The 25,387-nt window shown below is 41.4% G+C and overlaps 1 protein-coding gene across 1 annotated transcript in view; it reads left to right on the forward strand.

The window, feature by feature from the left end:
• SRP54 (signal recognition particle 54) overlaps positions 1-24,290 on the forward strand; it is a 1,212,380-nt gene extending 1,188,090 nt beyond the window's left edge. Inside the window, exon 16 of the mRNA XM_044073524.1 lies at positions 23,809-24,290. Coding sequence (XP_043929459.1) covers positions 23,809-23,900 — 92 coding nt within the window. The 3' untranslated portion in view covers positions 23,901-24,290. The remainder of the gene's footprint in view (positions 1-23,808) is intronic.
• The last annotated feature ends 1,097 nt before the right edge of the window (positions 24,291-25,387 follow it).

The raw sequence follows: 25,387 nt of genomic DNA on the forward strand, positions 1-25,387 counted from the left end.
AGAATCCTACTGTGAATCCAGAGACCATTTCCCAAGGACCAAAAGGCATTAAGGCTACTGCTGCCAAAAATCATACCCCTTCTGATAGAGATTCTACAGCCTTGGACAGATGGGGTAAGAAGGTATTCACTTCTGCTACTTTGGCCATTAAGGCTTTAAATTGCCAGTTTCTTATGTTAAAGTACCAGCAGCATATTATGGGACTACTTAAACAGAAAATGATGTTGATTCCGGACTGTGCTGAACACAAAGTAGTACAGGATTTAATGCATTCTGCAGAACAAGTTGGTAAACATACTTTGCAATGTGGTATTGACTCTAAAAGCATCTTGCAGGGCTGCTGTCACTGGTTCTGTACTTAGAAGGCGTGCTTGGCTTAAGGAGTAAAACTTGCCAGATCATGTTAAAGCTAAATTACTGGATGCTCCCTTAAACCAAGACCGCCTGTTTGGCAAAAAAGCAGAAGTAGTCCTCAAAAAGATGGAGGAAAAAGCTAAATCTGTGCAAACTGTTAAAGATTTCCAACAAGTACAGCTTCCCAGATTTAGTAGGCATTGGCCTTCAAAGAATTGGTCCTTTCCAGTCTCTTCCAGGCCTTCTCAGTCCAAACCCGGGAACAGCAGACCACCTAGGTTACAGTCTCAGGCTACGCACAGGCCTGAGCAGTAGGGGGCTCCCACTTCGAAAGCAGGGAGTAGTAAGACACCCTCCCATGGGAAAATGGCACAATGACTTAACCTTAACCCTTCCAAGCCCTGCTCAACTGCTTGCTCCCTTAGGAGGAAAGCTCACCCTGCATGCAAAAAAAATGGGAACTCATCACCCAGGACAAATGGGTTTTGAATATAGTTTCCCAAGGATACAGATTCCACACCCTACCGACCCCAAACAGTTGGCCAGACCTACCCCCAAATCAGTGGGCAAAGGCCCAACAGCAGGTTCTCTCTCTTCTAAGTATCAGGGCTATTCAACCTGTCCCAGCAGAAGAAAGGAGACAAGGTTTTTATTTAAGGCTTTTCCTGGTGCCCAGAAAAGATAGCTCCTGGCGCCCTATCCTGGACCTCTCTATTCTAAACACCATTTTGGTAATCCCAGAATTCAAAATGCTAACACTTCAACAGCTGCTGCCTATGCTAGGCAAAGATGCCTGGTTGGCAACCTTAGACTTAAAGGAAGCTCACCTGCACATTCCAATAAGGGAGTCTTGCAGGAAATACCTACGCTTCAGAGTAGGCTCCATGCACTTATCAGTTCTCTGCACTTCCCTTTGGCTTATCTACTGCACCCAGGGTATTCACAAAGTGTCTAGCTCCAGCCATTGCAACTTACAGGCAGAGAAAAATTCAAATATACCCATACTTGGACGATTGTCTGATTCAGGCAAAAAGCCAGGACTTGCTATTAAAACATCTGGCATTCGTAAAGAAACTTCTAACCTCTCTGGGGTACAGACGACCTAAGCAGAAATCTCATGGATCCACACGAATGGAAACTGGAACCAAAAATGTTCAACTTTTTGAGGAACAAATGGGGGACTCCAGAGGTAGACCTGTTTGCCTCCCCTCAGAACTACCAATTGGACAAATTCTGCACAAGGACTTCCCACAGTCAAGTTTGAAAAGTGGATGCCCTGTTCTTTACCTGGGAAAGCCCCTCAGTTTATGCCCTTCCCCCTCTGCCTCTCCTCTTGAGGGTTCTGCAAAAGATCAAACGGGACAAGCCATGGAGAATACTGATTGTACCAGACTAGCCACGCCAGCACTGGTACCACCTCTTGCGCAGTATGACACTGCTGGAACCATGGCACCTGCCTTAGACCCCTTCCCTGCTGTCCCAGCAGGCGGGCCAGATTCTGCACCCTCAGCTTCAAACCCTGAACCTTGCAGCCTGGCTAATTCCTTGAGCTCTCCAATAGCATCCCTCAGTAAGCAGGTGCTAGATGTCATTCTGGAGGCAAGGAGGTCTAGTACTAGAAAATCAGACTCGGGATGGGCACAATGGTGCCCAGCTTACCTCATATTCTTCAGTACTTGGCAGAAATGCTCCACAAGGGCCTGTCCTTCTCTTCAATTAAAATTCATGCCTTTGCCATTTCAGCACATTATAATACTGAGCCACCTCTCTTCTCTCACCCCCTGCTAAAGCAATTCCTTAGAGGGGCCAAACATTTAAGAACCCCCCCCCCCCAGGAGAGCCCCTACTCCAGCCTGGGACCTTAACTTTGTATTGGAAAAGCTCACTCTCCCTCCCTTTGAGCCAGCTCCAACTGCAGAGTTGAAATTCCTTTCTTGGAAGACAGCCTTCCTTCTAGCCATCACTTCAGCAAGAAGAGTGTCTGAATTACAGGCTGTCATGGCAGTGGAACCCTTCATTTTCTTCCATGCAGACAGGGTTTCCCTCAGGACCAGTCCTTCCTTTATGCCCAAGGTGGTGTCTTGTGTAGCCATAAATCAGTCCATTCATTTGCCTACTTTTTTCCCGTTATCCACAAAACAAAGGAGAATGAATACTGCACTCTCTGGACGTGCACAGACAACTTAGATTTTATTTGGACAGGTCTAAGTCTCTCAGAAAATCTGAACAGCTGCTAGTTGGCTTTGCTGCAGGGGCAGAGCGGAAGCCCATTTCAAAGCAAACCATTTCTAAATGGATAGCCCATTGCATTCATTTCTGCTATAAGCACCATGGAAAACCTACCCCACAGGGGATAAGATCACATTCCACCAGGGCTGCATCTACCTGTACTGCATTTCTCAGAGGAGTCCCTACCAGGGACATCCTAGAAGCTGCTACCTAGAGCGCTCTGTACATACCTTCACCAAGCATTACCACATGCTATTTTTTCTAAATCCAGAGCTGGTTTTGCCACTGCAGTCTTGCAGGGCTTAATAGTTGTTCCTAATGCTCTCTAACTTCCTCCTCCCTTCCTTAGCTTTGGGAATCAACCCAAATGAGATGAGTGCAACAGTGAACACGAAGAACATAGTACAGTTGTGTACATTTACCATAAATGTAGATGTTCGGGTGTATTCACTGTTGCAGTCCTGGTTACCCTCCCTCCAGCCCCCTGATTTCTCGTGGCTCTACATTTCCTTCTTGTTTGTTGTATTTTAAGTTTTCTGGTGTATTTGCTTTTTGATGCAGGTGTACCATAACATAGAATTGCTTCCCATTGTGGGGGCACCTGACATCTGGGGCAAGAAAAACTGATGTAATGGCGTCTGCTGCATGTTTTATACCCCTGACTACCCGACGTCATGGAAGAAGCGACGGCATCCGATACAGGAATCCAAGACTCCGGTATTCAGGCCGGCTGAGGGCTACCTGCAGGCAGATAACCCAAATGTGATGACTGCAACAGTGAATGCACTTGAACATTTACATTTATGGTAAGTGTACACAACTGTACTTTTCCCCTTGCCTTCTTCCTGTCTGTCCCAAATCTTCTTTACCAGATTGTCTTCTGCACATGTGTCCAAACGAACCACCATAATCTGTTTTCTTTGATCTTTTTTGCAGTTGGAGCTACTCTGGCTTCCCATCTTATGTCCTCATTTCTTTGTCCCACAGTGTGCATCCTACCACTCTTCTCAGGCACTTTATTTCCATCACCTCTAGCTTCTTTATCTGCTATGCCTTTATTGCCCAGGTTTCTGTACCATACAGTAGTACTGCACACCTTATTTTTCAGCTTCTTTGGCATTCTTCTATCATAGACTACACCTGAGATGCTATGCAAGTTGGCTTCAGTCCCCCTCCGATTCTAGCATTGACTTATTCATTCAGACTTGCCTTCTCTTCAACCACACTTGAAGCAGTTTGCCTGTTCCACTATCTTCTCTTCTATCTCATTTCTCATTTCTCATCATCTGATTTCCGCAGTTTGCTGCCATTACCACTGTCTTATCTGAGCTTAGTTTCATCCCATGTACCTTCAGTTTTGCATTCCATTCCCCCCCCTGTCTTTTGCTGAAGTTCTTTCTCCGAGTCTGCTGGCAATGACATATCAACTGCATAGAGCAACTTTGTTCATCTGTTCTCTCCAACCTGTTTGCTAATGTAGTCCATCACCAGTGTTAACAACAGTGGGCTCAGAGCTGAACCCTAGTGCACACACAGTCTCACTGGGAAAACCTCTGAGACCGAACACTGTTCATTCTTGAATCACTGGATACTTGTACATAGCCTACACTAATTTTACCAATGTTTCTTTGACTTTGAACCAACGCAGTACTGCCCAAATCAGCTTCTTGGGACCTTGTCATATGCTTCCTCCAAGTTTAGGAATGTCCAGTTGGACCCTTTCCTCATGTCTAGCTTCTCAACCATCTCACTGCAACCATTGAATCAGTTGTGCTGCATCCTGATCAGAATCTCAACTGCTCAACTTCCATCTTACATTCTACTACTTTCCGTATCCGTTTAACCTTCAGTCAGTTAAGTCCACTTGAAACAATACCTCATCGACTCTGCATATCCCCTGGTTAAGCACACACTCCAATACACTACTTTTTCTCGATACAGACTTCATAAGTAGGCATACAGTTGATGTGAAGTTGTTCTATCTCTCCGTTCATTCTTTACTGATGGGTTCGTTGCCGATCTTCAGCTCCGACTCGGCCAACTGCAAAAGCTCAAGGTCTTCAACCAGCTCAAGGCCAGCTCCCTATCCCATGATGCACCCTGATCTTCCCTCAGATCTCATTTACCGCTGCAACTTGATCGGACGTTCACCAGCAATTGCCGGTGAATAACTTCTTCTTTAGAAATTGTAGCTGGTATATTAGCTAAAATTAATCATTTAGCCAGTTTATATAGTAGAGTGTGTAGTTTGTAGTTGTAGTTAGATATTTCAATATTTAGATCATATTTAGATTAGATTGTTAGTCTTTAAGGGCTGTTTTTTGTTAGGCCTTCCAATATTTAGATCATATTTAGATTAGATTGTTAGTCTTTAAGGCCTGTTTTTTGTTAGGCCTTCTCTTCGTCTTATCTCTCTTAAGCTAGCTTAATTACAGAGAAATTAGTGGCTGTATTTTTAGGCCCTTTTTTCTCTTAATTTCCTTAGATAAGTGTGTGTTGTTTAGCCCTTTTTTTTATCGGACATATAGTTACCTTATTACTTCTATTATAGTAAAGTTAGTGGCCGTGTTTTTAGGCCTTTTTCTCCTTGATTGTCAGTGTTAATATACAGTGGGTGGGTGTGTGTGCTTTTGAGTGAAATTGCAGCCCTTCTTTTTATACAGGGTGGATAAATAATTTCAGTGTGAACTTAATTGCTAAAGCCTTTCTTTTACAAGGCTTGAATAGTTTGTTTTGTGAATCTTTATTGCTGTTGTTGAAAATATCTCAGGAGAAAGAAAAAGCCAAATCTGGCTCCAGAAAATGCTCTAGATGTGGGCAAAAGATGTCCATAACTGATGGACATATTGAATGTGTTTACTGCTTTGGTGAGGTTCACCTGCAAGAAAGCTGTTCTGTATGCCACTCCTTCAGCTCAAGAGTGTTGCATGAAAGGAAGAGAAAGTTAATGGACAAAGGTCTGCTTAAATCCTCCTTTCAGGAATCATTGGATAAGTCAGACAAACACTCAAAAAAGGCGGACCCGACAAAATCTCCATCTACATCGAAGTCAGCTTCCAGTAAAGCATCAACATCGGTTCCACAGCCTTCGGAACAGACTGTCATTATAGCTGGGAGCCAGTCCCCGACCTTGGGAGCTGGTATCTCCTACCTTAAAGTCCCCTATACTGCAATCAGTGGCTTCGTCATATTCCTCATGGGCTTCAAGGAGACTGTCTGATTTGGATGTGGACCGTGTGGTGAAGAAGCTTCTACAGATACCGGCGCTAGCAAAAATTTTATCGGCACTGACCCAGGAGGCTTCAGAGCCGATCTTTGTTCCTCCTCCAACTTCTGTTCCTCCTCCGACTTGCATGGATGTTTCGGAGCCAGAGAGCACAGAACTGATAATTGTGAACCCTTCGGGTCCGACACCTTTTATAGGTTTTTCGTCCCTGACTGGCCTGATACCTTCGGCGCTGACCGAGGAATCTCTGGGCCGACACTGGTTGGGTCCAGGGAGGATAGTAGGACCGACTTTACCTCTCGGGGCTTGGGCTCAAGTGAGTTCGGCCCCAACCTCTGGTTTGGAGCCCTCTGTACCGGCGCAGATGATTTCCATCAGATCTGAGGGATTATTCTTATTGGGGCTGAGGGGCCTTAGAGGCTATGAGGAGGGCTTTGTCTGCCCCAACAACCATTCCATCAGTTTGAGCAGCTCCCTCCATGAAAGCACTGGTGTCTGCCTCTTCATCACACGCTGCACTGAAGTGTAGAGATCCTGAGCCTCAGGAAGCTCCATTGGGTAAGCCATGTTCTTCCAAGACCTCTCCAGAAGCACCCACTGAAGAAGTGCCTAGGAAGAGATCTGCAAGAGGAAATATTTGGACTCCCCACAGGAGTCCGTCACTTCGGATACTGACTTGGATGAGTCAGAAGGGTCCCCCTCAGATGATATCTCCTTTGCAGATATCTTAGAAATTCTTAAACAGAGGGGTGGCTGGAAATCCCTTAACCCTTCTGATGAGTCAATTCTTCTGAAGGCTTTTGTGTCTTAACCCTCCACGTCTTGGGTGTCTCCACCCTTCGATGAGTTGTTGGAATTACTCACTCGAAGGGTGTGGGAGTCCCTGGACACCACGGAGCCTGTTCCAAGGAGGCCTGACAAATTTATAACTGCCCCCAAGACAGACTTTACCTGACTAAAGGAGTACCTGTTGATGCTATGGTGGTGTCAGCAGCCACCAAGAAGGAATTATCAGAGAATTCTTCATCTGTTCATCCTCCTAATAGAGAATCCAGGATTATGGACAGATACGTGAAGTATATGTTTAGTTCAGCAGCCTTCACTCTTCGATCGCTGAACTGCCTCACATGTTTTACTAGGTTACAAAGGGATCTCCTGAATGAGCTAGGAGACACCCTACAGGGTTCAGTAGCTGCAGGAGTTTCGGACAAGGTAACTTCCCAGCTGTCCCCTCTTAATTTGATAGTGAACTCTTCCATGAGACTGTTATCTTATGCAGCTGATGGTACGAGCAGGGCAGCGGGTACAGGAATCACTCTCAGGAGACATTCCTGGATGTGCTTATGTTCCTTTGCGGAACCCTTCAAGTCTTCCTTCATTAATACCCCCCTCTGATGGTTCATCCCTTTTTGGACCTAAGTTAAAGGAAACTCTTACCAGTGAGTGTGAAGGACGGAAAGACCTTGTCTGCCATCTAAGTACATTTTTCTACCCCAAACAGACCTTACCCCAAAGGGAGGGGAGGTGGAAAGATATGGTTCCCTAAGTCTCAAGGATCTTTCCAGAACACTCGTGGTGACACCCCTCTAGAGGCATAGGAAGGGGGTAATAATGGAAGACATTGCCCATGCAGCAGGTGGGGGTCCGCAGAACCAGGGCGACAGAGGCCAGTTCTTTTTCAAGCCCTGTCAGCGCTCCTGAGAGGAGGCCCGACTGTTCATCTCTGGAGGCAGTCTGGGGATGCCTAGCTTTGTATTTAGATGCCTGGCTAAAAGTAACAAAAGACAGCTGGCTACAAAGCATAATATCCAGAGGATACTGTATTCCCTTTGCCACTCTACCCCCTCTAGTAAAGAAAATCCCAGGTGTTCCACCCACTCACAGGGACCAAGCAGCCTTAGAGGTCCGAAGGTTGCCGGACAAGAGAGTCATCCAGCCACTCCCGGCAGACCAGAGTGGATCCGGAACTTACTCAAGGTTCTTTTTAGTTCCAAAGAAAACAGGGGACTGGAGACCTATTCTGGACCTAAGCAGTCTAAACAAGTCAGTAAAAAAGATGAAGTTCCAGATGGTCACGCTTCAGTCAATACTTCCCTTTCTGGGAAAAGACAATTGGATGTGCTCTATAGATCTTCAGGATGCGTACTAAAACATAAAGATAGACCATCCAGGGATCATCTACACTTCCAGCTGGGAGCCAGCCATTATCAATTTCGCGCTCTGCCCTTTGGTCTCACTACAGCCCCCAGAGTGTTCACCAAATGTATGTCAGTAGTCGCTGCTCACCTGAGATGTTTGGGATTCCAGGTGTTTCCATATTTAGACCGGCTCCTCACTGCCACCACCAAGCATCAACTTCTTCATGCGAGGGACACAACCTTAGACCTATGCAATCAATTGGGGATTACCATCATCTCAGAAAAATCTGTCTTCTAGCCATCACAACAGACAGTCTTCATAGGTGCAAAACTAAACACAGTTTCAATGACATTGTCTGCTTCCAGAAAAAAATTCTGTCTTATGAGAACAAGTATCAGACCTGCTTATGAGAAAAAAAGCCCCAGTCTCAATGGTACTCAAATTGCTAGGATCGCTGGTGGCAGCAATCATTGCCATTCCTCTCACTCGAATGCATATGCAAATTCTACAATGGCTCCTATTCTCTCAATGGTCCTTTCAGGAACTTCCAATGTCACACCATATTGTCATAACGAATGTATGCAAGAAGGACCTTCAGTGGTGGCTGACATCTCAACATGCATCTCGGTGACATCCATTCATTCTATCCAGTCCCATAGCCACGGTGACCAGTGATGCTTCCTTGATTGGGGGGGGGGGGCATTTTCAGGGAAGAACAGCTCAAGGCACGTGGAAGAAACACAAGGCTCATCTGCATATAAACGTCCAGGAGATGAGTGGTACTTCTAGCATTGCAGTCCTTTCAAGACTCTCTACCTCTGGGAACAATTGCAATTCAGACAGACAACAAGTCAGTGGTCTGGTACATCAACAAACGAGGAACCAAATCTTACCCCTGTGTCGAGAGGCCTTGAGAGTATGGCAGTAAGCAATCTCCTCCCAGCGCTTTCTGTTAGCAATGCACATCCCAGGGAAATCCAGTGTGATAGCAGAGAAGCTGAGCAGGGCGATCATACTGCCCCATGAGTGGTCCCTAAAGCAACAAGTAGCATAAAGGGTTTTCCGCAGGTGGGGCCAGCCTTGCTGCAATCTTTTTTGCAACCCCAACAAACACGAAATGCAGAAGCTACTTTGCCCTATAATTCCCCAGCCGGGGGGAGCCCCAAGGGATGCACTGGTGTACAATTGGCCCCTGCGTGTATTTTATGCATTCCCCCTTCCCTCTGATTCCCAAGGTATTACAGAAAGCAAAACTCCTGGGAAGGACCATGGTACTAATAGCTCCTTACTGGCCTCGGCAAATTTGGTTTCCCTTCCTCCAGCCTCATCTTTTGGAAGAACCCTGGATCCTGGACCTAATTCTGGATCTGTTGACCCATTCATCGGGGGCTCTTCATCCTTCCCTTAATTCCCTCAAACTGACAGCTTGGCTGCTGCAATTCCCACAAAAGCCAGGATTTACAACCTCTCAACTGAGGCCCAACATATTATAACATCCTCTCATAAATCTACCAGAAAGTTATATCTTAGCAAATGGAAAAGGTTTTCTTTATGGGCCTCTCAGAATGATGATTCTTATCTAGCTCTGATCCCTTCTATAGTGGAATTTCTAACTAAACTTTTCAACGAAGGAGCAGCTGCAGCTACCATTAGAGTTCAATTAACAGCGATATCAAACTTTAATCTTGGTTTCCACGGTTCCAATGTCATGTCGTATCAACTTGCTAAAGCCTTTCTTAAAGGTGCCATTCATTTGAGGCCACAAATCAGAGCTCCAGTCATGCCATGGAATTTAAATTTTGTTCTCTCCAGAATCATAGTACCTCCTTTCGAATCAGCCTCATCTTGTTCTTTGAAATTCCTTTTATGGAGGACTATTTTTCTGATAGCCATTACTTCTACTCAGAGGGTTTCTGAGCTGCAAGCCTTAACCACCAAACCTCCTTATCTGATTTTCCATAATGACAGAGTTTCGCTCAGAACAAATCCATCCTTCTTACCAAAAGTTTGTTTAGAGGTGAATCTTAACCAATCTATTGAGTTGCCAGTTTTCTTTCCCCAATACACAAATAGGATGGAACACATGCTGGAAAAACTTGATGTTCATAGACAACTCTGATTTTACCCATACAGAACAAAACAATTCAGGTCAGCAGATCAACTCTTTGTTTCCTTTTCAAAGTCAAAGAAGGGTGCCTCAATGACAAAAGTAACCTTGTCAAGATGGCTATCAGATTACGTTTCCTTTATTTATAATTCACAAAATGCCCCCTTGCAATAAAAAGTAAAGGCCCACTCTACTAGAGCTATTTCAGCCTCATTAGGGTTTTCTGCAAGGTTACCATTAGATTATATTTGTGCAGCAGCTACCTGGTCAACACCTCATACCTTTATCACTCATTACAAAGTAGACAAGGCCTCCAGGGACAGGACCTCCTTTGGTTCCACAGTTCTGAGGACTATTCTCCCGTGAGCCAGCCGAAAAAGATGGTGCTTGGGATGCTACCCATCAGTAAAGAATGAACGGCGAGATAGAACAACTTGACATAAAGAAGTTATGTACTCACCATAATGTTCCATGTGAGTTGTTCATCTCGCCTTTATTCTTACATCCCATCCTCCATCCCCCATCCAGTCTACTTGAGGTCTGTGTAGGGTGCTTTGTCTCTTATTCAACTGAGTGGCATACTTATACTACTAAGTAGTCAGGCAGCAAACAAGATCTGAGGGAAGCTCAGGGTGCATCATGGGATAGCGAGTTGGCCTCAAGCTGGGTGAAGACCTTGAGCTTTTGCAGTTGGCCGAGTCAGAGCTGAGGAACGGCTCTGAAGCCATCAGTAAAGAATGAAGGTGAGATGAACAACTCACATGGAACTTTATGGTGAGTACATAACTTCTTTTTTCATGATATCATTTACAAGTCACTGGCTTCATATTTTAGCTGTACTGATGCTATTTGGTACTATGCATACAGTAAATGTTTGTCATTTTCACAGTGTAGCATAATGTTATACTTGGCAAGCTTTAAAAAAGCAATCCCAAGTTATACTACATACACTAGACTTATATTATACGGCCTTGTTTATTTCATTTGTACCCAAGTGTATCTGTGAATTCTTTATATCTATATAGTAATATCTATATTTATATGTCAGTGTTATAGAGGTGTGTGTATGTATGTATATATATATATATATATATATATATATATATATATATATATATATATATATATATAAATCATATTTAATGTTGGATTTTATGTTGCTTGCAAATTGAATTACTATATCTTATTGTTTAATGTAGCTTTTCTCCCTAGGTCTCAGTTGAAAAGGTTTACATGCCCAGCCACACTTTCCCAGTAAGCAAGTGTATGTTCTTAAGACAGGGCATACTAGAGGTTATCAAATCAAATGATCTGCAGTGCAGAAATCAAGATTTCTTATTTGTACTAGATTGGGAGTTCAGGCATGTCATAAAATCATTTTGATTGTGGTGAATAAGAACAAGTAGAGAAAACTAGTCAGACAGTAAGAAAAAGGTCAGGAGCAGTAAGGATTGTTGTCTCATGGTTTTGGAGTATAAGAATACTCAATTGTATAGACTCGTCTCTCTCTCTAGCTCATCTTTTAATGGGAAGAAGGTTTACAGCAGATCATCTGCTTCAGTCTGCATTACTGATAATTGAGAAATGGTAAAGTAAAGGAGATGCTGGGAAGCAGCAGAGACAAAAATACTGTTCCGATAAAAACTGCCACATTTACAGACTAAAGAGTAAAAATGCAAAAGCTGTGGGGAAAGTCTGCAGCCTGAAGCAGATGGTAAAGTAGTTAATCCTATGTCCTGTTTTGGTCGTGGGGAAATTAGAAATCTGTAGAAGAGCTATGTTATAAGGGTTGGAGACAGTGGTATTGACAAAAAGGCAGGAGTCATAGCTTGACGTGGCAGAGTTGAAGATGTTAAGATTTGCACTGGCTGTGACGACGATGGACATGATTAGGAATAAGTATATTAGCAGGTCAGCCAAGTTTGGAAGGTTTGGAGACAAAGCCAGAGAGGCAAGATTACGTTGGTTTGGACATGTGCTGAGGAGGGATGCAGAGTATATTGGGAAAAAGATGCTAAGGATGAAGCTGCCAGGTAACAGGAAAAGAGGGAGGCCCAAGATAAGGTTTATGGATGTGGTGAGAGAGGGCAATGGTGGATGGTGTGACAGAGCAAGATGCAGAGGACAGGAAGAAATGGAAACAGTTGATCTGCTGTGGCGACCCCTAATGGGAGCAGCCGAAAGAAGGAGGAGAAGAGGAGTTGCAAGATATGTTAAAGATATTTTTGCCAAGGAGGTCTTCTATTCATGTTTTTAAAGAAAAGTTGTAGATCAATGTAAACTGGCTCAATTTCCACAGAGCAGAGAGATGCTATTGATTTGCAAGACCACTGAAGAAACAACAGATATGCACAGCTCACCAATTGGTCATGACACTAAACACTGAAAAGTTGTATTTCAAATGTGAACAGGTTATCTTATTTGTTGTAAAAAGTGCAGGCTTAGCGTGTAGTTATTCTTAATTTAAAATGATTGACTTAATTTAATGCCTTCTGTCTACTAGAGTATATATGCAATAGATACAAGAGAATGTGTTGAATGGGGTATAGATACTTAATTATGGTACTACTAACGCTTTGTTACAGGCAGCTGCATGTCATATGATAAATTGCTTTTAAAAAGCAGAGTAAACACTTTTTTACTAAAAACATTTCAACATTGTTGTACTTGTAGAGCATTCCGACAGACATTCATTTTGCATACATATTTTTGTATTCTTTAAAGATTGTCTGTTGTCTTGTATGTGCTTACTGTGTAGATGAGGATTGAACTGAATAGCACAGGGATTTGATGCACTATCCTAGCCCAGTGCTTAAACAGTATACATGCTGTTGAGTAGAGGGATTTGAGAAACTGCGTATAGTACAAGAGAAAATACCAGCACTTACCCAGTGTATAGAGACTTGAGAAAGATTAGTGGTCTTTTTCTAAAATCTATATACTTTGTGTACTGATAATCTTGAAAGTATGTGCAAGAGGAAGTGTTTTACAGTATTGGCAGACAATTTTCATCATATTTAAAGCTTTTAATGTGTCATAAACCATTGTAATTCATTGTTAATTTTCTTTCACAGCAATTGAGCGATCAAATAAAACCTTGGAGTCAGACCAAGTAGTGTCTGCATTAAAATACAGCAATTGCTTTACTAAATGAACATGGTGGTGGTTTTGTTAGTATTTATTAAATTAAGAGCAGTGCTTGAATATAATTAGACCCAGAAAATTGAAGAGCATCATTAAGCTTCATCCTGGGACCACTGGAAGTCTGGCCTTGTCAAAATGTGCAAAAACTACTTTGGTACTTTTCCATCCCATCAGAAGCCAACCATAAATCTGTATAATCCATTAAATGTCATAATTCACATAAACCGTATCACTGCTGGTGCAGTAGTAGAATTCAGTAGTTGACCTAGATTTGATCAGCATTATTGTAGACTGGTGGAAATGAGCTACCAACTTCTTCTTCTGCTGCTTTGAGCTGGATAATGAATGTCTTTACATCCCTTACATAGTGCAGGAGTTGGCTTTTATTATTTTTCATTTTTTTAACCAGATAAATTCACCGAGCATAAGCCTTTTTTCAGGGATGACCTGGAAGCATGGTGCCTTTGTCATGTAGAGTCACTGGTGTTATCCCTGGGGTGAATTTTCTGTTTCACATCCACTCATCAAGATTTCTCTTGAAGAGGGTCAGCGAGGTGCTCTGCTTGACATGTATGGGAAGTTTGTTCCATAGCATGGGCAATCTCTGGGTTATGAACCTGTCCCTGTCCCTCCAGCATGTTCTGTTAATTGTAGTAATGAGGTTGAGGTCTCTGGAGCTTGTGGTGCGGAGGCATTGGGATTTCTTTAGATGTAGCCTTTCTAACAGAGCTGGGTCATACATGGCTTTGTAAGTTAAGCAGAGTTCGCCTCTAAGTAGGCAATATGAGACAGAGAATAGTTGGGAGTTTTTTTGAGTCTGTCCATATAGGATAAGTGTTTAAGGCCTAGGATCCTCTTTGTGAGGTACTTTTGTGGCCTCTCCCGTTGTTGTAGGTGTCTAGTGAGGTACATGCAAAATGGGGCATTGTACTCTATGACTGACCTAATGAAGGAAGAGTAGAGGGAGACAATGACCTCTTTCTTCCTGGATGCAAAACCCATAGTAATGACATGTGCCACATAGAAGGACTTTCTGACCACAGTGGCAATGTGGTGATCAAAAGAGAGGTTGCTGTCAACCTGTGTTCCCAGATCTCTTATAAAGTCTTGTGTTCAGTGGACTACCATCAATGTGGTAATTCATGGGAACTGTGTTTTTCCCAAAGGGGATGATGACACATTTTTTGGCATTGAGCTTAAAGCCATGGTTCTGACACCAGTCGTTGGTCACAGTGAGGCCAATTCTGTAGGATGTCAACATCACTTGGGGAGTTAATAGCTCCCAACTTGCAATCATTCGCAAACTTTGTCAGCCAGAGTCCCTTCGTGTTGGCCTGGACTTCAGAGAAGTAGATACCAAACAGGAGAGGACCCAGGACCAGACCCTGTGGGACTCCACTCGTGACTATTCTGCAGTCTGACTTGGGAGTCAGCTACTTTCACACTGTAGGTTTTATCTCTGAGCCAGTTTGCAACCCACCTAGTGATAATAGGGGTTGATGCCAAGCTTAGTGAGTTTTTCTATGATTCCTGAGTGGGAAATGGTATCAAAAGCCTTGGCCAGATCAAGGTAGGCTGTATGAACCACATTGCCTTCATCCACAGCTCTGGTGACTGACTCAAAGATGTCAACAAAGTTGAGCAGGCATGATGTACCCTTCACAAAACCAAAGTGTGTGGGATCCAGAGTTTGGAGATTCCCTATATCCTAGTTTATTAGGTCCATGATGATGCGTTCCATAGCTTTGCACATCAGACTCATCAAGCTAATGGGGAGATAGTTCCCAGGGACTGTAGTCGCTCCTACTTTGTGGAGAGGGATAACTGTAGCAGTGCGTCATTCAGCAGGGACAAAGCCGGAGGTGAGGCTGTGACTGAACAGAGCACACAGATGAGAGGCACCAGTTCACTGTGTAGTTCATGAAGAACACAACCAGGGATATTGTCAGGTCCCATAGAAGCTGTATTTTTGGCCTTGGACAGTACTGTTTTAATCTGTGCAGCAGTAATACTGGGTGGTTGGCAATCTACTAGTATTGTAATTGGTCCTTTGGGGGAGGGGGGGTAAAGTTGGCACTGAATCTGTCGGCCAATATACTGGCAATATCTGTTGGCTCGGTATAGGAGGTACCATTGTGCAGTAGCTCAGAGCAAATTTGGGTATTGCCGTGGAGATTCTTTACATAACTATAGAAGGAATTGTGGTCTTTACTATCTGCTGCAATTCTGTTTTCAAACCTAGCTTTAGAGGATTTGATGAGGAATCTCAACTTTTTGTTGAGGCAGATAAGGGAGTTTTTCCAGACGGGACTTCATCTTATTCCGCATCAGTTTCCTCCATCTGTTGTAGAGTTTGTTTATGGCAGGGGACCACCAGAATGGCTTCCTTTTTTTGGAGGAGAGTGTCTTGGTTCTATTGGGTATGGCGAGATTCATGCATTTGTGTAGGAGTTCTTACAAGTGAATTGGTGTATTCTGCAGTCATGCAACTATTCTCCGTTTGGATGCGTGCTGTGACGTTAGCCACCTCTGTTTTTAGGATCCCAAAGTTAGCCTTGGAGAAGATTTTCATGGTGGTTACCTTTGCTGGTGGTGGGGGGGTGGGAGGTATGTGGATTTCCAAGGTGATTTTGTTTGTGGTCTGATCTGAACAGGGAGGAGCTGACTATTGGTGTAGAGCAATGGTTGTCTCTGTTAGTAATGACCAGGTCAAGGATGTTGCTACCTCTAGTGGGGGCAAGAACGAGCTTGTCCAGGGCATTAGAATTAATGAACGCCAGGAAACGTTGGGCAAGTGTATTGGTACATGAGTAGTTTACCCAGTTAATGGAGGGGTAGTTGAAGTCGCCTAGTAAGAGAGTATTAGGTTGGACCCTAATATTCTCCAGGGTACTTAGGAACGTGAAGTGTGAGTCTTGGGACATGGTTGGGGACCTATAGCGGGCTACGACCTGAATCGCTCTTACCCAATGTTAGCTGCACCTGACGTATCTCTGATGCATTATGTTGGGCTACCAGTCTGGAGGTGTGTGTGTATCCTTTATGAATATGGAGACACCACCGCCTTTGGAGCTTCTAAGTTCTGGGGCCGAAAGTTGTGGAATGAGTTATAGCCTGATAGTGCAGGGGTGTTTTCTGCTGCCTTGAACCAGGTCTCTGTTACAGCACAAATGTCGATGTTCTCCATTTTAAGGAGTGCCTTGAGCGAGTGCATTTTGAGATTTAGACTTCTAGCGTTGAGCAACATGACTCGCGGATTGCATTTGTTTGTAGCTGTTACGGTGACAATTTGGTATTTGGAACACTGCCTAAAAAAGGCACTATAGGGGTGGCAAGAGCCTTGGCCAGTATCCAGAAGCCCAGGGGTGACAGATGCAGGCCATCTCTAGCAAAGCATCGAGGCCTGTTAGTAACAATGTTCTGGAGGAGTGAGGTTTAACAGAAGGTAGGAATTGAGCAAATTATGAAATGGACTGACAGTTATAAAAAAAAAAGAAAATGTACGTAAATGGAAAAACATTAAGATAGTTTGTTTCCCTTTCTTAGTAAAACAGAATCCACTGGATCTTTATTGAAAACAGGAACACAAGCGCTTTCATGTAGCTATACTACGCTTCTTCAGGTGTAATAAACCATTAAAACTGAGAAGCTTATATACAAAAAGTTTTTGGCGCTCAAAGCCTGTCATTATATAGCTATGTTAGCTGCCCAAAGCAATGAACTCACAACCCTAAGTAACAATATAAAAAACACAATCAGAACGAAATACAGCATGAACATAAATATAAACATACTTTCAAATGTAGAAAACAACTTGCTCACCTGTATTGTTTACAAATACAGTAGTTGCCCTGGGCTGGCTTCTTAACGTTTTACCTTGATGCTGTAACTGGGTTGTTGGTTTACTCAGTATCAGCGTAGGTTTTGTGGTCCGGATATATTAGGAACCTGATGGCATTTTGTTAGCAGAGAGCTGCTTTATTTACAGATCGGCAGCCATATGCTTTATTATTCTCTGTATTTGTAAACAATACAGGTGAGCAAGTTGTTTTCTACATTTGAAATGATGTTTGCTCCTTTGCACTGTTTAGATCTGCCGGATCAATTTTTATCTTGATTGCAGGATGGTTCTCTGTACAATATATCTGCATTTTTTGCAATGTTATTTTAAGAAATATTTGTGTATATACAGTGATTTTAGAGTAAGGTGGAAACTAGGTTTAAGAAGTATTTCTAAATCGGAAAATGGTATGTTTATATTTATGTTCATGCTGTATTTCGTTCTGATTGTGTTTTTTATATTGTTACTTAGGGTTGTGAGTTCATTGCTTTGGGCAGCTAACATGGCTATATAATGACAGGCTTTGCTGATCTGTTTAACGTTTTTTGTCATGTCGTTTGATAATGGCGTCTGTATACATATTTATTTTTCATTATTTTCAGACTGTTTTTAGACTGTTTAGATACTGCTTCTTTAAGCAGAAATAGGAGGGAATGTTAAGATGTTAGCAATTATTCAATTATTGCTTAACCATTTGGTTTGAGCGCCAAAAACTTTTTGTATATAAGCTTCTCAGTTTTAATGGTTTATTACACCTGAAGAAGCGTAGTATAGCTACGTGAAAGCGCTTGTGTTCCTGTTTTCAATAAAGAAGATTTTGTACCAGTTAGCAGCTCCGTGTGGTGACTCCAGTGGATTCTGTTTTACTAAGTTTCCTGAGTTTTTTCCAAGGGGAGTCTTCGTTTTCCTGCTACAGTTCCTGGATTTTCTCTTTTTCTTTGGTTGCTGTGCTGTTTGCAGGTTTGACACATGGAGCTTAATGATATTGAGTTGGACTTTCATCCAGAGACGAGGACAACTGTTTTACCGGCTTGGGATTCCCTCAAGCATTGTACTGAGAATCCTTTATTGACTCTGGAATTGATGAACCAAACAAGTGTTCCACCAACTACTCCGAATGGTGAGAAAGTCATTGAGTTTAATAGCCTTTATAAAGTGTTGCAAGATGATTTATATCAGCTACAAAGACTAGCATGGCAGAGACTGCATTTAGAGGCATGTTTACATTTTAAAATAGTGCCTAGAGGCATGCGCATTTTTTGTATGCCTTCCTATGGGGATAGCCATCCCTTGTTATTGAGGAAATGGCAGGATCTCAACATACAACTGGGCTTCAGCTACATTAATTTGTTGTTAGAGTACTTTTCTCCCCTTGAAGTTGAGTTAAGGAACAAGATAGATCTACAGTTTAAAGTCATCACTGAACGTTTTAAAACTGAGTATTTTACCAACAGATTAGACTCTCTCTGGGCTCAAGTCCATTCGTTCAGTGAAAGGCTAAAGATTGTCAAGCACAAAAAACTTCAAAGGGACGCTAATGATTTTGCTCATGGTCAAGTCTTCCTTTGGCCCAGAACTGGTGAAGCACGTACACAGAGCATACCTACTGATGGACCTTTGAGTAATGTATCCAGTGTCCAACCAGCTTCAACTACTATTCTTAGTACAGAAGCCGCTGTGGCACATTTTGCTCCATCCATGGCCAACAAGATGGCTAACATAGCATCAGTGTCTAACAATTTTGCATCCATCCATACTACTGATGTCAGTTTGGACAGTGATACACCCCCTCCCAATCAACAGGCAGCCAGAGCTTTTTTACTAGCAGGTGCCAAACCGAAGGATACGTCCTCTGCTAGCAGCAGTTTTTTACCTTTCCCGGTCAAGCAACAACAAGGGTGGAGAGGCCGGTCGAACAGCAGAGGACCGAGGAAAAGAAAGGGTTCCGAAGAAAAGTATACAAACACAAGGAAACAAAGAAACTGAACTCTTTAGTATGCAATATATCTGATTATGTATTGTCTGAACATGATCTTTCTTTGTTAGAAAAAGGTCTTAACTTTATCCCCTCACAAGTTAGTTTTCTGAGCGATGTTTTAATAGATTTGAGGCTGTTCTGTCGCAATGTCTCACTGAAGATTCTGTTTAAAAACAATAGTGCTTTAGATACTAAAACTTTAAAGAATTTCTTTAGAGTTAAGAGTAGTTTTACCCCACTCATGCCGCATAATGTGGAAAGCTTTTTGAAAATGTGTGAGAAGGATTTCTATGAATGGTTTAGATCCAAAAGTAAAAGGTGTTGTTTCTTTAATGTTAGCACAGATGAGCAGAAGTCCATCCAATCTTTGAAGAACAATAGCCACATTATTGTCAAGCCAGCCGACAAGGGTGGGGCTGTGGTCATTATGAATTCTCTAGAGTATTCTGACACTATGAACAACATGTTATCAGATGACAATGAGATAATCACCAGAGAAAAGGTCACTAGAATTGTCAAAATGTTGCATGATAATCTATATGACCTTTTGATGTGTGGCCAGATAAGCTGTGAGTTATATGAGTATTTCTTAATAGAATTTCCTACCATCCCTATAATTAAAGGTTTACCGAAAATACACAAAGGTATTAAACCAGTACCAATGAGACCCATAGTCTCTGGTGAGCGATGGATAACTTCCACCATTTCATCTTTTGTGGAAGGGTTGTTACGACCCTTGGTGGATAATATCTCTGTCATTCTGAAGGATTCATATCAACTTATCGAGTTCTTCAAAGGTTTTGAGTTAGGCAGCAGAGGAACAGCTTTGTTGTTAGTAACAATGGACGTTAAGAATCTTTTCACCAGTATTCCCAATGATCTGGGGCTTCAGGCCATCAGAGAGATCCTTGTTACTAATTCAGGATAGTGGCAATAGACAAGTCCTGATCAATTGCCTTCTTGAAATGATACTTGATAATAATGTTTTTTTTATTCCAGGACCAGCTTTACTTACAAAAATGGGGGGTTGCCATGGGCACCCCCTGTGCGAATAGTTACGCTAACCTTGTAGTCCATCATTGGGAGCTTAACTATTTGTTTAAACATGTAGGTTATAATAAAGTAAGAATGTACAAGAGGTTTGTTGATGACGTCCTTTTTGTTTGGGAGGGCACAGAAGCAGAATGTCTGGATTTTATCACAGATTTAGAAACCACCACTACATTCTTAAGGTTTACAGCCGAAATATCTCCATACCAGGCACACTTTTTGGATTTAAAGTTGGAACTGAATGGCAATAGGATTGCCACTTCACTATATAGAAAACCTACTTGGAGGAATACTCTTTTACGTCATGAAAGCATGCACCCTAGGTTCACCTTTAAAGGCATAGTCTTAAGTCAAATGTACAGGGTATGCAGAATATGCAGTGATAGGAACACTTTATTTTCAGAACTCCGCAACTTGGAAGGTTTATTTAAAGATAGGGGTTATCCCCCTAAGTTAATCAATGAATGTAAGCAGGAGGTCATAATGAAAGTGTTGGATAAAACAGATGGCATTGATTTAGTTGGGAATTTTCCCTTTTTCCATACAAAGAGAAATGATAAATTCACTGATAGGTTAAGTTATGTCACTAAATACACCAGTGATGGCGTCAATCTAAATAAAATCATCAGCAGAAACTGGAATGTTTTGATCATGGATCCGTTCACTAGGACGATTGTGGGTGATTATCCTAGGTTTAGTTACAAGACCTGTCATAATTTGAAACAAACTCTATGCCTAGAACACCACACTATTTTAAATAATAGTCATAGTGATCCTCAGGGAACTTTCCCATGTGGACACTGTCACATGTGCCCTTTTATATCTAAGAAAACATGTTCCTTACATCCTGATGAATTTTTTGTATTTACACCTAGATTTCGTAGTGATTGTAACAGTACAAATTTAATTTATTTAGCAACCTGTGACTTCTGTGAAGTCTTTTATGTAGGCCTCACGAAGAGGAGACTCTGTGACAGAGTCTACAACCACTGCTATGACATTAAGAAGGGACATGAAACTAATGCTCTAGCCAAACATATAGTAGAATACAGCACACATAGATTTAGTTTTATGGTTCTGGAGAAGCTGGCTATCAACATTAGGGAAGGAGATAATATGAATCAGTTGGCTGTTAGAGAACTTAAATGGATACTTACACTGAAGGCACATATACATCCTGGTATTAATCAGTTTGTATCTGTTAAACCTGTTCTTAATAATAGAAAGATGTAATGTTTTCATATACTTTAGGATATCTGGTCAGAGTTCTCTCTCATGCTTTCAGCCTTTTTGCTTCTCCCCTTAAGCAGATTGGGAATAGATGGTGCCGACTTATAGCCATTTATTAAATTACTTGTCTTGTGCACTTGTTATATGTTTTTGCTAGATTACACTTGTCCTTTAGCACTTTTGCTTGTGCCTTAGCAGATTTGGTGTCAGTTTTTTGTAAGGAACGTGGTCCCCTCTTCGAACTTGCACTTTGGATATGTTTTTTTCTTTTTTTATATCCATTAGTATTTTAGTCTTAGTTCTAGATTTTTATTCCGCGTGTTTCATGATTTTATAGCGATTCCTGGTCGTTTTTCTTTGGCTACTTGTGCAATCCAGTTGCTGGTTTTATACCCCTTCAGTCAGTTTTAGCTTCTGTCTGATTTTCTGTATGTCCTCCTTAACACTCATTCCGAACATACAGAACATGTGCTTTTTACAGATCACGGCTTTGCCAGTAGTTATATATTTCTATATTTAGTGTTTTGTATTTAGTCCTTGTAGAGGCGTATTTTGTTTGAGCCCAATGTAAATTCATTTTATGTTTAAAGATCTTCTGACTTTATATGTCTTTAATCTAGTTATTTAATGTAGACCTTGACCTTATATGTATTTGATCTAGTTATTTTATGCTCTATATGAGAGCTTCAGTTCATTTTGATTTAGAGATGTTTTTTTGTATGGTGGATGAATCATTGCTAATTTTATACATTTTTTATATACATTGTATCCTCTTGCAGTATGTTAGCTGATTTTACCTCAATGGATATACTATGCATGCGGCACATCACCACTAGGGTGCGCCTATCCCTAGGTTAGTGACCAGATCAGGCACATACTTTTGTACTCCAGCGGGGTTTAATGTTTTTCCGACAGGGCTGTCACATGAGCGCATGTCCGCAGAAGCGGAGCGTTCCTTTTTTTAAAAAAATAGTAATTGCCCTGGGCTGGCTTCTTAATGTTTTACCTTGATGCTGTAACTGGGTTGTTGGTTTACTCAGTATCAGCGTAGGTTTTGTGGTCCGGATATATTAGGAACCTGATGGCATTTTGTTAGCAGAGAGCTGCTTTATTTACAGATCGGCAGCCATATGCTTTATTATTCTCTGTATTTGTAAACAATACAGGTGAGCAAGTTGTTTTCTACATTTGAAATGATGTTTGCTCCTTTGCACTGTTTAGATCTGCCGGATCAATTTTTATCTTGATTGCAGGATGGTTCTCTGTACAATATATCTGCATTTTTTGCAATGTTATTTTAAGAAATATTTGTGTATATACAGCGATTTTAGAGTAAGGTGGAAACTAGGTTTAAGAAGTATTTCTAAATCGGAAAATGGTATGTTTATATTTATGTTCATGCTGTATTTCGTTCTGATTGTGTTTTTTATATTGTTACTTAGGGTTGTGAGTTCATTGCTTTGAGCAGCTAACATAGCTATATAATGACAGGCTTTGCTGATCTGTTTAACGTTTTTTGTCATGTCGTTTGTTAATGGCGTCTGTATACATATTTATCTTTCATTATTTTCAGACTGTTTTTAGACTGTTTAGATACTGCTTCTTTAAGCAGAAATAGGAGGGAATGTTAAGATGTTAGCAATTATTCAATTATTGCTTAACCATTTGGTTTGAGCGCCAAAAACTTTTTGTATATAAGCTTCTCAGTTTTAATGGTTTATTACACCTGAAGAAGCGTAGTATAGCTACGTGAAAGCGCTTGTGTTCCTGTTTTCAATAAAGAAGATTTTGTACCAGTTAGCTCCGTGTGGTGACTCCAGTGGATTCTGTTTTACTAAGTTTCCTGAGTTTTTTCCAAGGGGAGTCTTCGTTTTCCTGCTACAGTTCCTGGATTTTCTCTTTTTCTTGTTTCCCTTTCTGTTAATGTACACATACCTATGTCTTAAAAAATAAAAAAAAAACATGTAGTGGAGGCCCATGGGACATACGTAGATAATCCCGTTAAGGACACACCAGTGTTTCAGCTACATGGCTTCTGAATGCTCATGGCTTTTTAATTTTTAAGTCTTCACGGTTATATTTGGCCCAGTAAAGCCAAATCCCACTAGACATGCATGTTTCAGCCTTTTCTCTGGAATATCTATAGGTGGTACTACAGCTGAAATATACTGCAGAGAACAAGAAACTAGTAATGAGCTTTCTTACTCACATTTACATGTTCAGAGTTGCTGCTGTTATGCTGGCATTTTGAAAGAAAGTAAAAGACAATTTGAAGGCAGTCTCTTGTTTCCACATGGTAAATCTGAATGGGAAATATGATCTACCATTGCACTGAAGTTTTAAGTTATGCAGAAATGTGCCAGAGTGAAAAGGTGACTGTCTCAGGATCTGAGAAACTACCACTAGTAAAAAGCAGAATGGTTTAAATGGGTTCATACACAGCTGTCGGTTATGGTTGTATTTTTGGACTGTTAATGTTAAAATGGGTAACACCTGTTTCTTTTCTCTAGGTGGTATGGCAGGCCTCCAGTCAATGATGAGGCAGTTTCAACAAGGAGCTGCTGGAAACATGAAAGGAATGATGGGATTTAATAACATGTAAATTATTGTTTGGAACTGCCTTTGTTCTATTCATGTCACTAAGGCTTGCTGAAAGTGCAAAGTTCCATGGCATTTTACCTTGAAGACCATCATAAAGAGGACTTCCCTGTTTTAATTATTGTCAGACATCTCAGAAATGTTCCCCTCCAGGCTAAGTTGAAGTACTATTTTAAGGTTTTGATCTTTTCACATAAATCAGCTTACATTAGGTGGATGTTTTATCAGAGTGTAAGGTGTTCTTTAAAGACAAGCACATTTATCAAAACTGGACTGTGACTAGACACGATGGCTTTAAATACATTTTTAGTAACAATAAAGAAAGTTTATGAACAAGACTGTGTGTTTTAAACAGTATAAGAAAACTCTCATGTAAAATAAATTTGCAAAGTCTAAAATTTGTTTTGCATTATTCAAAAACTACTTTATATAGCTGAGAAACTGTCTTGTCTTTTTTTTTACTGTTGGAACTCCTCCTCCTTTGGCTTTGGTATATCTAGCTACCCAAATGAGTTCTTTAGGTTCTTTAGAGAATGTAAATTATTACATGGCTAACCGTGACTAAGAATTGAGGTTGTTGTAAGATAAGCATGCAAGGGCTAAGACTTAACAAGATTCATTACATTTCTGTGATACTACTGGGATACTGTGGCTTTGGAAATTGTTGATAAAGCAGATCAAGTTTCAAATAGGGCCCAAGGAAATTAATTCATGGATTTTCTACAGGGATAACAAAGTAGCTAAGAGTTTTGACTAACTATGGCTGTGGACACTTGTAATTGAGATGAATTGATTCACTGTCTATGCCAACATGCCAGATGAGGCTGATAATTTAGGTACCAGTCCTGACTTGTTTCCTGAATCTTGACAAGAAACTGTTGAACCAGTGATGGAATTATGAAAGTTACAAATAATTAGAAAACCACCTTAGCTTCTGACCTACTGATGGTGCTTCTAAAAAGACAGGGATTCCGAAGCTGATTGGCTAGCTATCTCTGTTCATTGCTGTTTAAACTGCTGCATCGAGCTGTTCAACAGTACTCATGATAAGTATTTATTTCACCAAACTTGACATTCCTACAGATCCTACCAAGACCAGAGAAATGGCATACTTTTTTACGTTTACATGGTATAAGCTACAATTTGCTGACTGTTGCCAAGTTGTACTGCTATTGGGGAAAGGTCTGCAGTTTGGAATATTGAGTTTTGCTGGTGTTCAAGGTATTTCACTCACCCCAGTACAAAACAGAAAAAGTAGCTGATTGGATAGTTAATTTGTCGCTGTTTAAACTGCCTAGTTATCCCACCCCATTGTGTTCTGTTTACCTAAGCTGCATTGCACAGTTAATTCTTAGGACTGTTAATCTGCTGCTCATCCCATCTCTCTAGGAGTTAGGCAAAACTACCCCAGCAATGTTGAGCTTTCCGTAAGCAACTAAAATCAGGAGAAGACATATTGTAAATCAATTTGTTATCCTTCTCAACTAAAAC

The sequence above is a fragment of the Protopterus annectens genome, chromosome 6.part0 (assembly GCF_019279795.1).
Source record: "Protopterus annectens isolate FY-2018-M chromosome 6.part0, PAN1.0, whole genome shotgun sequence".
Lineage (NCBI taxonomy): Eukaryota > Metazoa > Chordata > Ceratodontiformes > Protopteridae > Protopterus > Protopterus annectens.